The sequence below is a fragment of the Oncorhynchus tshawytscha genome, unplaced genomic scaffold, assembly GCF_018296145.1.
Source record: "Oncorhynchus tshawytscha isolate Ot180627B unplaced genomic scaffold, Otsh_v2.0 Un_scaffold_530_pilon_pilon, whole genome shotgun sequence".
In the NCBI taxonomy this organism is placed as follows: Eukaryota; Metazoa; Chordata; class Actinopteri; order Salmoniformes; family Salmonidae; genus Oncorhynchus; species Oncorhynchus tshawytscha.
The window spans coordinates 17,674-29,131 of record NW_024609811.1 but is presented as its reverse complement, the minus strand read 5'-3'; the positions used below and the strand labels follow the sequence as shown (position 1 = coordinate 29,131).

General features: G+C 42.1%; 1 protein-coding gene across 1 annotated transcript; it reads left to right on the top strand.

The window, feature by feature from the left end:
* Positions 1-2,970: 2,970 nt before the first annotated feature.
* Positions 2,971-11,151, top strand: LOC121845996 (maspardin-like). Its single transcript, XM_042318635.1, has 8 exons — positions 2,971-3,102; positions 5,220-5,381; positions 6,342-6,422; positions 6,904-7,049; positions 7,571-7,679; positions 7,910-8,017; positions 8,234-8,374; positions 9,045-11,151. The coding sequence occupies exons 1-8, from the start codon at positions 2,971-2,973 to the stop codon at positions 9,324-9,326; spliced, it is 1,161 nt and encodes a 386-aa protein (XP_042174569.1). The 3' UTR covers positions 9,327-11,151.
* Positions 11,152-11,458: the final 307 nt, after the last annotated feature.

Genomic DNA, 11,458 nt, shown 5'->3' with positions numbered 1-11,458 from the left:
TTTGCATAACTGAATAAATAATTAGTGTAATAGACCAATAATGACTTAACATGTGTGCTACAATAAGGACAACCCAAGTATGTCAGTTATATGTATATAATCAAAATCAAATCCAATTTTATTTGTCACATGCCCCGAATACAACCGGTTTAGACCGTACTGTGAAATGTTTACTTATAAGCCCTTAAACCAACAATGCAGTTTAAAGAAAAATAAGAGTTAAGAAAATGTATTCGTCACTTACACAGTTTTCAGCAAAAAAGGTGCAGCAAAATGCTTATGTGCTAGCTCCCTCAACAATGCAGTACATTAATCATTAATAACACTGAAAAGAATTGAGCCAAAAATAACAAGTAGTAGAAGTAATAGAAGAGGTAGTGTGCATCGGAATAATGGACTATATTTACAAGTATAAAGCTGGTAGTGGAATCAATAGTATATATTAGAATAGCAGGGTTGACTGTGTGTGTGTGTGTGTGTGTGTGTGTGTGTGTGTGTGTGTGTGTGTGTGTGTGTGTGTGTGTGTGTGTGTGTGTGTGTGTGCGTGTGTGTGTGTGTGTGTGCGTGCGTGCGTGCGTGCGTGTGTAGGTTTGTGTATAAGGGTTGTATGTATGTTAGTCAGTGCAAACAATTTCTAAGATACATATAGTCTCTCCGGTGTAAATAGTCTCTAAGCTGCAGGTCTGTGCAGGGAGACAGCTAAGTTTAGCTTTTCAGAAATCTGATGGTCTGGTAGTAGAAGCTGTCTCAGATCCTGTTGGTCCGAGACCCGATACTCTGATACCATTTCCCAGATGGTAACAGAGTGAACAGTCTGTGGCTCGGGTGACTGAAGTCCTTGACGATCTTTCGGGCCTCCCTCAGACACGCCTGGTGTAGATGTCATTGCTTACCGCCCCAATAGGTCCACAGACGACGCAATCGCAATCACACTACACACTGCCCTAACCCATCTGGACGAGAGGAATACCTATGTAAGAAGGCTGTTCATCGATAGCTCAGCATTTAACACCATAGTACCCTCCAAACTAGTCATTAAGCTCGAGACCCTGCAACTGGGTCCTGGACTTCCTGATGGGCCGCCCCAGGTGGTGAGGGTAGGTAACAACATCTCCACCCCGCTGATCCTCAACACTGGGGCCCCACAAGGGTGTGTTCTCAGCCCTCTCCTGTACTCCCTGTTCACCCACGACTGCGTGGCCATGCGCGCCTCCAACTCAATCATCAAGTTTGCAGACGACACTACAGTGGTAGCCTTGATTACCAACAACGACGAGACGGCCTAAGGGAGGAGGTGAGGGCCCTCGGAGTGTGGTGTCAGGAAAATAACCTCACACTCAATGTCAACAAAACAAAGGAGATGATCGTGGACTTCAGGAAACAGCAGAGGGAGCAGCCCCTATGCACATCGACGGGACAGTAGTGGAGAAAGTGGAAAGTTTTAAGTTCCTCGGCGTACACATCACGGACAAACTGAAATGGTCCACCCACACAGACAGCGTGGTGAAGAAAGCGCAGCAGCGCCTCTTCAACCTCAGGAGGCTGAAGAAATTCGGCTTGCCACCAAAAACACTCAAACTTTTACAGATGCACAATCGAGAGCATCCTGTTGGGCTGAATCACCGCCTGGTATGGCAACTGCTCTGCCCACAACCGTAAGGCTCTCCAGAGGGTAGTGAGGTCTGCACAATGCATCACTGGGGGCAAACTACCTGCCCTCCAGGACACCTACCCCACCCGATGTCACAGGAAGGCCAAAAAGATCATCAAAGACAACAACCACCCGAGCCACTGCCTGTTCACCCCGCTATCATCCAGAAGGCGAGGTCAGTACATGTGCATCAAAGTTGGGACCGAGAGACTGAAAAACAGCTTCTATCTCAAGGCCATCAGACTGTTAAACAGCCATCACTAACATTGAGTGGCTGCTGCCAACATACTGACTCAACTCTAGACACTTAAATAATGGAAAAATGTAATAAATGTATCACTAGCCACTTTAAACAATGCCTTTATATAATGTTTACATACCCTACATTACTCATCTCATATGTATATACTGTACTCTATACCATCTACTGCATCTTGCCTATGCCGTTCGGCCATCACTCATTCATGTATTTTTATGTACATATTCTTATTCATTCCTTTACACTTGTGTGTATAAGGTCGTTGTTGTGAAATTGTTAGGTCAGATGACTTGTTAGATATTACTGCATGGTCGGAACTAGAAGCACAAGCATTTCGCTACACTCGCATTAACATCTGCTGACCATGTGTATGTGACAAATAACATTTTATTTTATTTGTCCTGGAGGGCAGGGAGCTCTCCCCCAGTTATGCAGTGGGCCGGCCGCACCACTCTCTGTGGGGCCTTCCGGTTGAGGGCCGTGCAGTTGCCGTTCCAGGCAGTGGTGCAGTTGCCGTTCCAGGCGGTGATGCAGCCAGTCAAGATGTTCTCGATTGTGCAGCTATAGAACTTATTTAGGATTCCTGTAGTCCACGATTGTCTCCTTGGTTTTGCTGATGTTGAGGGAGAGGCTGTTTCTAACCTCCTCCCTTCTCCGCCCTGCTTTGCTTTATCTTGGCCAGGTCACAGTTGTAAATGAGAACTTGTTCTCAACGGGCCTACCTGGTTAAATAAAGGTTAAATAAAATAAATCCAATAAGCATGGAGTACACCCTGTATACCCACGACTGCGTGACCTCACACAGTTCCAACTCCATCATCAAGTTTGCTGACGACACAACAGTAGTAGGCCTGATTACCAACAACGACGAGATGGCCTACAGGGAGGAGGTAGGCCCTCTGACTGTGTGGTGCCAGGTAAACAACCTCTCCCTCAATGTCAGAAAAACAAAGGAATTGATCGTGGACTTCAGGAGGAACCAGGCTGGGCATGCCCCCATCCTCATCAACGGGGCCACCATTGAGACAGTTCCTCCGGTACACATCTCCAAGGAGCTAAAATGGTCAAACCACACGGACAGTATGGTGAAGAAGGAACGACAGTGACTCTTCAACCTCAGGAGGCTGAAGAAATGTGGCCTGTCCCCGAGGGCCGTCACAGTGTTCTACAGGAGCACCATCGAGAGCATACTGTCAGGCTTTATCAAAGCCTTGTCCGACAATTCCACCTCTATACACTGAGTGTACAAAATATTATGAACACCTGCTCTTTTCATGACATACACTGACTAGGTAAATCCAGGTGAAAGTTGTGATCCCTTATTAATTTCACCTAAATCCACTTCAATCAGTGTAGATGAAGGGGACTTAGAGAAGGATTTTTAAGCCTTGAGACAATTGAGACATGGATTGTATATGCGTGCCATTCAGAGGGTGAATGGGCAAGACAAAACATGTAAGTGCCTTTGAACAGGGTCTGGTAGCAGGTGCAAGGCGCACCAGTTTGAATGTGTAAAGAACTGCACAGCTCCTGGGTTTTTCATGCTCACCAGTTTCCCGTGTGTATCAAGAATGTTCCACCAACCAAAGGACATCCAGCCAACTTGACACAACTGTGGGAAGCATTGGAGTGAACATGGGCCTGCATCCCTGTGGAATGCTTTTGTCACCTCGTAGAGTCCATGCCCCGACAAATTGAGGCTGTTCTGAGGGCAAAAGGGGGTGCAAACTCAATATTAGGAAGGTGCTCCTAATGTTTTGTACACTCAGTGTACAACAGACTATTACAGGTGGCTATATAAAACTATAAACAAATACGCTACCAGCTTTGGATCTCTTGGACTTGTAGAATTTCCCATTATAACCAATTTCCCTACAACAAATATGTAGTTTGTTACATTGTTGTTTCAATGATGAGTCAGTCTAAGTAAATCATTAGATCTGAAGGCAAAAATGTACCTAATCCCATGGTTTTTAAGAGATCCAATAGAATGTTGTTTGTTTGATAGTCATTTTCAATGAACATGTGAACATTCCAACTTGTCTCAACATTCCTTTATCAGCCTGCGAACATTCTATTGCATAGACTCCATACAACAAAATATATAAAGATGTGAAAAACATAGAACAATTGAATGCCATCAAACCTTTGACACCTCAAAGTGGACACATTTTTGGTCTGGCCCCTTGACTATTCGCTGTAGATGTATGAGCCTAAAAGGGAACACACCATGTCCTATTGTAAAATCTTGGTTAACAAAATGTATACATTGGTCTCATGACCATCTTTTCTCTAATGTATAGACAAAGGTTTTAGGCTTTAGGTTTTTAATAGAAGTCTGTGGTTTTAGGAGATCAATAATCATGAAGTAAAGGAGACGAGGAGAGGAAGGAAGTCATTTAAGAATGTTGAAACACGCCCCTGAGCATCACGGAAGTGCGTGCAAGTAATGTCATATGACTTGTTCAGAACGAGAAATAAAATGTTGCTAATCTGTGGATAAGAGTGGACCTTAACGGTGAATGATATCCAAAGCAAACACGGTAATATTGACCCTATGTATTTTGACATTTTTGTTTTTGTCATTGATCATCGGTTTGCAGGTAATAACTCTGTGAGAGAGAAAATCGTACAGTCGTTAGCTAACGTTACAGCTTAAGTATTCGTCACGAGTGGTGACTAACGTTAGCTAGGATGGCTAACGTGAACTAGACAGACATGCGACAAACTAGCCAAATAAAATAAATGCAAACTGGTGTTAGCTGACGGTTCTCATCAACCCCCCTCTTTAGTTACTAAAGAGATAAACAAGCACACGCTGAAGGATGGCTAATCAGTTTCAGAATCATCTTACTTCCTTCCTTCCTTTAACAGGAGGATACTTAATACCAGCCTATTAGCTGCATACTAGCCTTCGTCTTCTTGTTTCCACAGAAATGGAGGAGATAAGAATATCTCCTGATTACAACTGGTTCAGAAGCACAGTGCCACTGAAAAAGTAAGCAAAAACACCATATCGCACTCCACAATAGCCTAGCTAGCTTTATCACTACAGTTGTTTCAGTTGCTGGCCATTCACATAGCCCGTATGAACTCAATACAATAATATTTAATTGAACAGTTATACTATATATCTTCAGTTTGTTGACATTGACGAGTCCAACACCAGTCTTCGTAAATATCCCTTTCATTGACGTGATCCCATCTAGAAACACAGTTCTTTGTTATAGAATTTGCTATAATATTACATGGAATGTTTTGCATTTATGGGTTGTACATTCATGTTTTACCTCTGTATCATCTCTCTAGATTATAGTGGACGACGATGACAGCAAGGTGTGGTCCTTATATGACGCAGGCCCAAAGAGCATCAGGTGTCCCATCATATTCCTTCCCCCTGTGAGTGGGACAGCAGAGGTGTTCTTCCAGCAGGTCTTAGCCCTGACAGGCTGGGGCTACAGAGTCATCTCAGTGAGTCACTGTGAAAGAACACCTTTATGGCTTGTAATATCTTCAATTCATTCAGATATTCATCATCCACAGTCAAATGACCAAGGCACTCCTTTTGGAATATTAGATACACTAGACTGGGTCCACTCTATAGGTTATGTGATGCTTATTTATTCAGTGTAGAGGCAACCAGTGCAAATCAAACATTTTGGCTGTTAGGCCATCCTCCATGTTTAGAATTTAAAATAAAAAGCCTTTTATATGAAGAACTTTGGAAAAAACTGTATTGGGACTGTATGGTGAGAATTTAGAAAGGATCAGTAATGGATGAATGCTGGTATTTTGATATTTGACCAACACAGTTAATATAACTAATATAACAGTAAGACAGGCAAAACTGAGGAGTGTAATTAAGTCTAATGCTTTTATAAGCATCTTTATGAAGCTGGTATACTTTTAATTGCGCTATAGGTTCATAAAGGTGTTTTCAGATTTTTATTGACCAAATAGTGAGAGAGAATGACAGTGGGGAATGTTAGAGCGAGGTTGTGTGAAAGGGCAGTAGGCTGGATTTGATCCCATGCCGATACTAAAGACTCGTGCTGGAGTCTTTACCTCTCGACCAGCCAGGATACAATACAAGTCTTTCACTAGGCTATATTCCAAGTGATTTTTATTTGAGCCAGGCACCATTGAATGTCATGACGTTAACATCACACTGAGTGGCATAGAGTTGATTCCAGTTCTCTGTAGCTGCTAGGTTCAACTAGTGCTTTTAGCTGTTAGATATTTGGCTTTGTTTTGTTTTAGAACTGTATGCAAACAAGGATAAAACACATCTGAAGCAGAATAAGTTTACTCAACACAGGACCGTTTTGATCTGGATTAAATGTGTTTTAAACTAACCCCAGGGGTTCCTAGACTGGATATATTCTACAAGTTAAGGTTTCTGAAAATGACTTTTCTCTCTGTCTCTCTTAGCTGCAGTATCCTGTTTATTGGGATCTCTTGGAGTTCTGTGATGGATTTCGGAAGCTTCTCGATCACTTGCATTTGGACAAGGTTTGTATTACCATGGAAAACTTGTAACGCTAGTCTTTTATGGTTTTACAATGGTATGACCTGGAATTATAAAAACCGACAGCTATAATGCGTTTTTAATATAATAATATATGCCATTTAGCAGACGCTTTTCTCCAAAGTGACATAGTCATGCGTCTATACTTTTACGTACGGGTGTCCCTGAGATTCAAACCCACAACCCTGGCGGGGCAAGCACCATGCTCTACCAACTGAGCCATACAGGACCATATTATTACTATATTAATGGTATTATTACATAATACATTATTACATTATTATTACATGTATGAGCCGTTATAATTGTCTTATTATAATTTATATAGCAAATGTTCAATATAGTCATGATCATTATGAGGCATAAGGGACTTCCATTATAAGGCGTGTCATAAGCATGTATTCTAAGTGCATCATAATGCATTAAGGCTTTAAGTAAAGTGTCAGACTATTTCTATTGTTATAGGTCCATCTATTTGGTGCTTCTCTGGGCGGCTTCCTGGCCCAGAAGTTTGCCGAGCACACACACAAGTCTCCCAGAGTCCACTCTCTGATCCTGTGCAACTCCTTCAGTGACACCACCATCTTCAACCAGACATTGACAGCCAACAGGTATAGTCCTGTGTTGTATTCCTTAAGGAACACTGTAGCAAAATTAAAACAAGCATTTCTTATTGGACAAGTTCAAGTAGTCCTGCCCTGTTTGTCTGTTTTGTTCGATTTGGTGCCTAATGAATAAGACCCTGTTTTACCCTTACCGTGCTGTGGAGGAAGAACAGGGTCGTGTTCAGTGGACAAACGTTGTGGAGCGGTGCAGATAGAAATGCCATGAATAGAGCTGACATGATTCCTTTCTCTACATGTCAGAAAGGCAACCTTTACCCTGCTGAACGTGACCCAGGTGTTTGTCAAAACGCAAAACATAGCCTTTGTTTATGGTCTGTCATTACAAATGTCATCTGTGTACCGTGTAGGCCTCCGTAGTTCATTAAAGTTACATGTTCTTCAGTCTTGTCTTTTTGGTTTAGCCTTACCATTTAGCTTTGAGCCACATAAGTTTCTCTATTCTCTACCTGTAGATCCCTGTTCTGAGTCATTCATACAGGGACGCCATGTTATTTCTTGCCTTCCAGTTTTTGGTTGATGCCCGCCTTCATGTTGAAGAAGATTGTCCTGGGGAACTTTGCTAAAGGACCTGTCGACCCCAAGATGGCCGACGCAATCGACTTTATGGTCGACAGAGTAAGTTCCAGACCTCCATTAAAGGGGTAATCTGAAATTGTTTTGGTAAACAGCTGAGGGATTGTCTAGAGAAATGTAACCACTCAAATTCACAGCAGAGATGCATATTTTGGGTTTTGATGAGGTATGACAGTTACCACCTCTCTCTCTCTTTCTCCCCCCCCTTCTCTCTCTCTCTCTCATCTCTCTTTCTCTCACCCCCTTTCTCTTTCTCTCTCCCACCTCCCTAGCTGGAGAGCCTGAACCAGGGTGAGCTAGCCTCTAGACTAACACTCAACTGTCAGAACTCCTACGTGGAGCCTCACAAGATAAAGGACCTGGCCGTCACCATTATGGATGTAGGAGGAACTGCTGTTCATTTGCAGCATTTTATTTCCATTCTTGTTTACTGTACATCTCACTTCACATATCAGTAGGGATTGGCTGTTTTGTGGCTTGTGGGTGGGTCATTGGAGCTGTAACCTGGATGTGTTCTGTGCTTATGCATATGTATGCGACTGTGTGTAACTGTGTGTGTGCTACTTGTTTGTGTGCGCGTTTAATTTGGTTTAAAGGTGTTCGACCAGAGTGCCCTGTCACACGAGGCGAAAGAGGAAATGTATAAGCTGTATCCAAATGCCAGACGGGCTCACCTCAAAACGGGTGGAAACTTCCCCTACCTGTGTAGGAGTGCTGAGGTCAACCTATACATACAGGTGAGCACATCAGAGTTGGTAGAAAAGACACACTAACTGTACCATTTAAACCACCAAACTGATATGATAAATATTACACAATACATTTCATGTGGGGATATGATGTGACTTTCCCCTTACATTGTATTAGGAACAGAAGTTCATAAAGTGAAGTGTTGTCTGTCATCAAAATGTATTTTGTAGCACAGATGTGGCTGGTTGGGTTAGCCTGGAGAGGAAGCTGTGGTATTATCGCACCACTTTAGTATGTTTATCTTGTATATTTCAGACTCAGCTGATGATGATAGTGTCAACTGTTCTACTCTCATACCGCTCTCACCTCAACGTGGCTAACATTTCCCAGCCTAATTGTTACCAAATATCCAAATGGAGATTCAGTGAATACTAACATCTGACATTGATTGATTTATCTCGAGGAGTCCCCCACGCTTGTCTCAAAGCAGCGAGATGTCGCTGTCCCAATCAAAATGTTGCTGAAATTATAATCTAGGTGACCACACACGACTATTGCTTTAAATTAGTATAACGGCTGGATATGACTTTGGGAGTTTCAGTATAAGCAAGAATTTGATACATGCCTTCAATTGCATTAGCCTACTTTATTCCAATATTGTCATCATTCAGTGCATCATAACTAAGGTGAGTTTTCCTCTATCTGCGCCTTTTCTAGGTCCAATGGCTGTTTCCTCCTTCCTCACTCTGCTGTCGTCTGCCTCCGTCTCAACACCACTTTATTTCAATATACAGTTTTCTAGAAATCTTTTTATTCATTTTTTTGGCACTTAATTTCTGTGATGTCAGGCCTGGGCTCGGGCTTCAGCTCACCGGGCTTTGGTCAGACCGGGATCCAATTTTAGTTCTGATGAGAACTCTAAACTGCATTCGGGTCTCATGTGCAGTCCGTCGGTGTCAATTATGCTCAAGGTTTCCATGTGAAAACCTGTTTGGATAATGTGCTATTTTATTTTTTGCCAATATTTGCTGCTGCGCATGTTGTGTATTTTGGGGAATTGCTTTAGTGTGACATTGTTGTAATTTCTCAGGTCTTGTCATTTTATTTTCTCGGGAAATGTGAGGTGTTGATCCCGGCTACCGGTGTTTATTTTTAAAATTGTATTTAACTTGGCAGGTCATTAAAGTCAGGACAGAAAGAGTGGTAACCCCACACTGTTGAATGTTGTAACAATTCTCAGACTCGTACATGTAGTAGTGTAGCCTCGTTAATGTATTAAACATGTGAGTTTGTGATGAATCCAGCAGTGCAGGCTCCTGCACATTTCTTATTGCCGTTTCATTGTGTTACTACTACTACTATACTACTATGGTGCATCACTATGTACCATTTGGTACCAGATAGTTACCAATTGTGCTGACTTTGATGTAAGTCAAGTATCCATTATTGGTACATAGTTACTACTGTAGTTAGTTAATACCAATGTACATACCAAGTACTAGCTGGAAATCAGGCTGTAAAATAAAGATTTTTGTCTGTATCTACAACCACCAGATACACCACAATCTTGAATAGCACCACTAAACATAGTCAAACACTTGATACCACAGCTTCCTCTGCAGGCTAACCCAACCAGCTGCATCTGCTACAAAATAGGTTTTGATCACTAACATCCCTTGTTAATCCCTAGTGTCAAGTGTTTGACTATGTTTTAAGTGGTGCTTTTCAAGATTGTCTCTCTGATGTTTGGAGATGCAGCCAAAAATATTTTATTTCCAGCTAGTACTTGGTATGTACATTGGTATTAACTAACTACGAGGCTACACTACTAGGTGTACGAGTCTGAGAATTGTTAGAACATTCAACAGTGTGGGGTTACCACTCTTTCTGTCCTGACTTTACTTATTGTACCTGCAACTTAGCCTTGTACCAACATCCTGATCTCAAGCTTACATTCTGTAAGGATGGTCATGTGAGGCTTCCTGCATGTAACTTCATATAGACTATTTCTGAACATGTTCCCTCTGTCTCGACCCCTCTCCTCAGATTCACCTGCGGCAGTTCCACGGGACGCGGTACGCCGCCATCAACTCGGACATGGTGAGCGCCGAGGAGCTGGAGGTGCAGAAGAGCCACCTGGTGAATAGCGCCAACGACCAATGATGAGACTGTTACCTAGCACCTTCTCCTCTCTCCCAGCTCTGACCCAGCTCTGACCGACAGGCCAGAACCGGATTGGCTGATTCTGTGGGGCAGAACTATGGGAACTACATTTCCCTGACCAGCAAAACAGCCAAGAAAATGTCAACCATAGAAATTAGAATGACTCAATTCTATTTCTGTATTTCTATGATCAACCATCATCACCCAGTCACCACGACTGGTCACACGGATCCACTTGGTAAAAAGGTCATCTCTTCACCTGATCTTCTTCCTGTTTTTTCTACGATATTGAATACAATCAATCCACAAGTTGAACTGATACTATTTTTACTTTACAGTTAAAAATATATATTTTAATTATCACTGTTACTGTAAATAGAGCGTAATTGGCTACGTTGCTTTGAGAGAAGAAACGCCATACGATGCCATGTTATGAACCTTTTGCCTTATGTGATATAAATCTCATGCATTTAATTGATGTTGCACTTTTGAATTCCATGTTTTCCTTCTATGTTTATGGTTAACTCTGCCAACCGTGGCGATACTTGGTAAGCTAGAAAACCTGCACTGATTAGATATACTGCTGAGGATGTTAGTCGGAATAAATTATGTATAATGTTAAATTTAATTTCTAATTGAATAAAGCCTTCTTGAAAACATGCCCTGCCATGTGGGGTTTTGTCATTTCAATCAACTTTCTATGCATTTCCATAGGTTGTTATATGCTGTTATGAATGCCTAAATCTATTTGTGCTGGAATGATGTAAAGCACAATAAATGCAAGATGTCATGTTGATAGAACATTTTCCATAATGCTGGGGGTTGGTCTATTGCAGGGATCATTAACTACATTCAGCCATGGGATGATTTTTATTTTTCTCGAGTGGATGGTCATGGGGTTGGAACATACACCGTTTAAAGGTTTGGGGTCACCTTTTTTTATTGCGGACTGCAATATCATCGAATAG

What these genes read in the sequence shown, in the direction of transcription:
- LOC121845996 (XM_042318635.1), top strand. Translation starts at nt 2,971, where the DNA reads ATGGTCAAACCACACGGACAGTATGGTGAAGAAGGAACGACAGTGACT. An exon ending in GGGGCTACAGAGTCATCTCA is followed by an intron (nt 5,382 to 6,341) that starts GTGAGTCACTGT and finishes TGTCTCTCTTAG; the next exon opens with CTGCAGTATCCTGTTTATTG. An exon ending in TGGCCGTCACCATTATGGAT is followed by an intron (nt 8,018 to 8,233) that starts GTAGGAGGAACT and finishes TTTGGTTTAAAG; the next exon opens with GTGTTCGACCAGAGTGCCCT.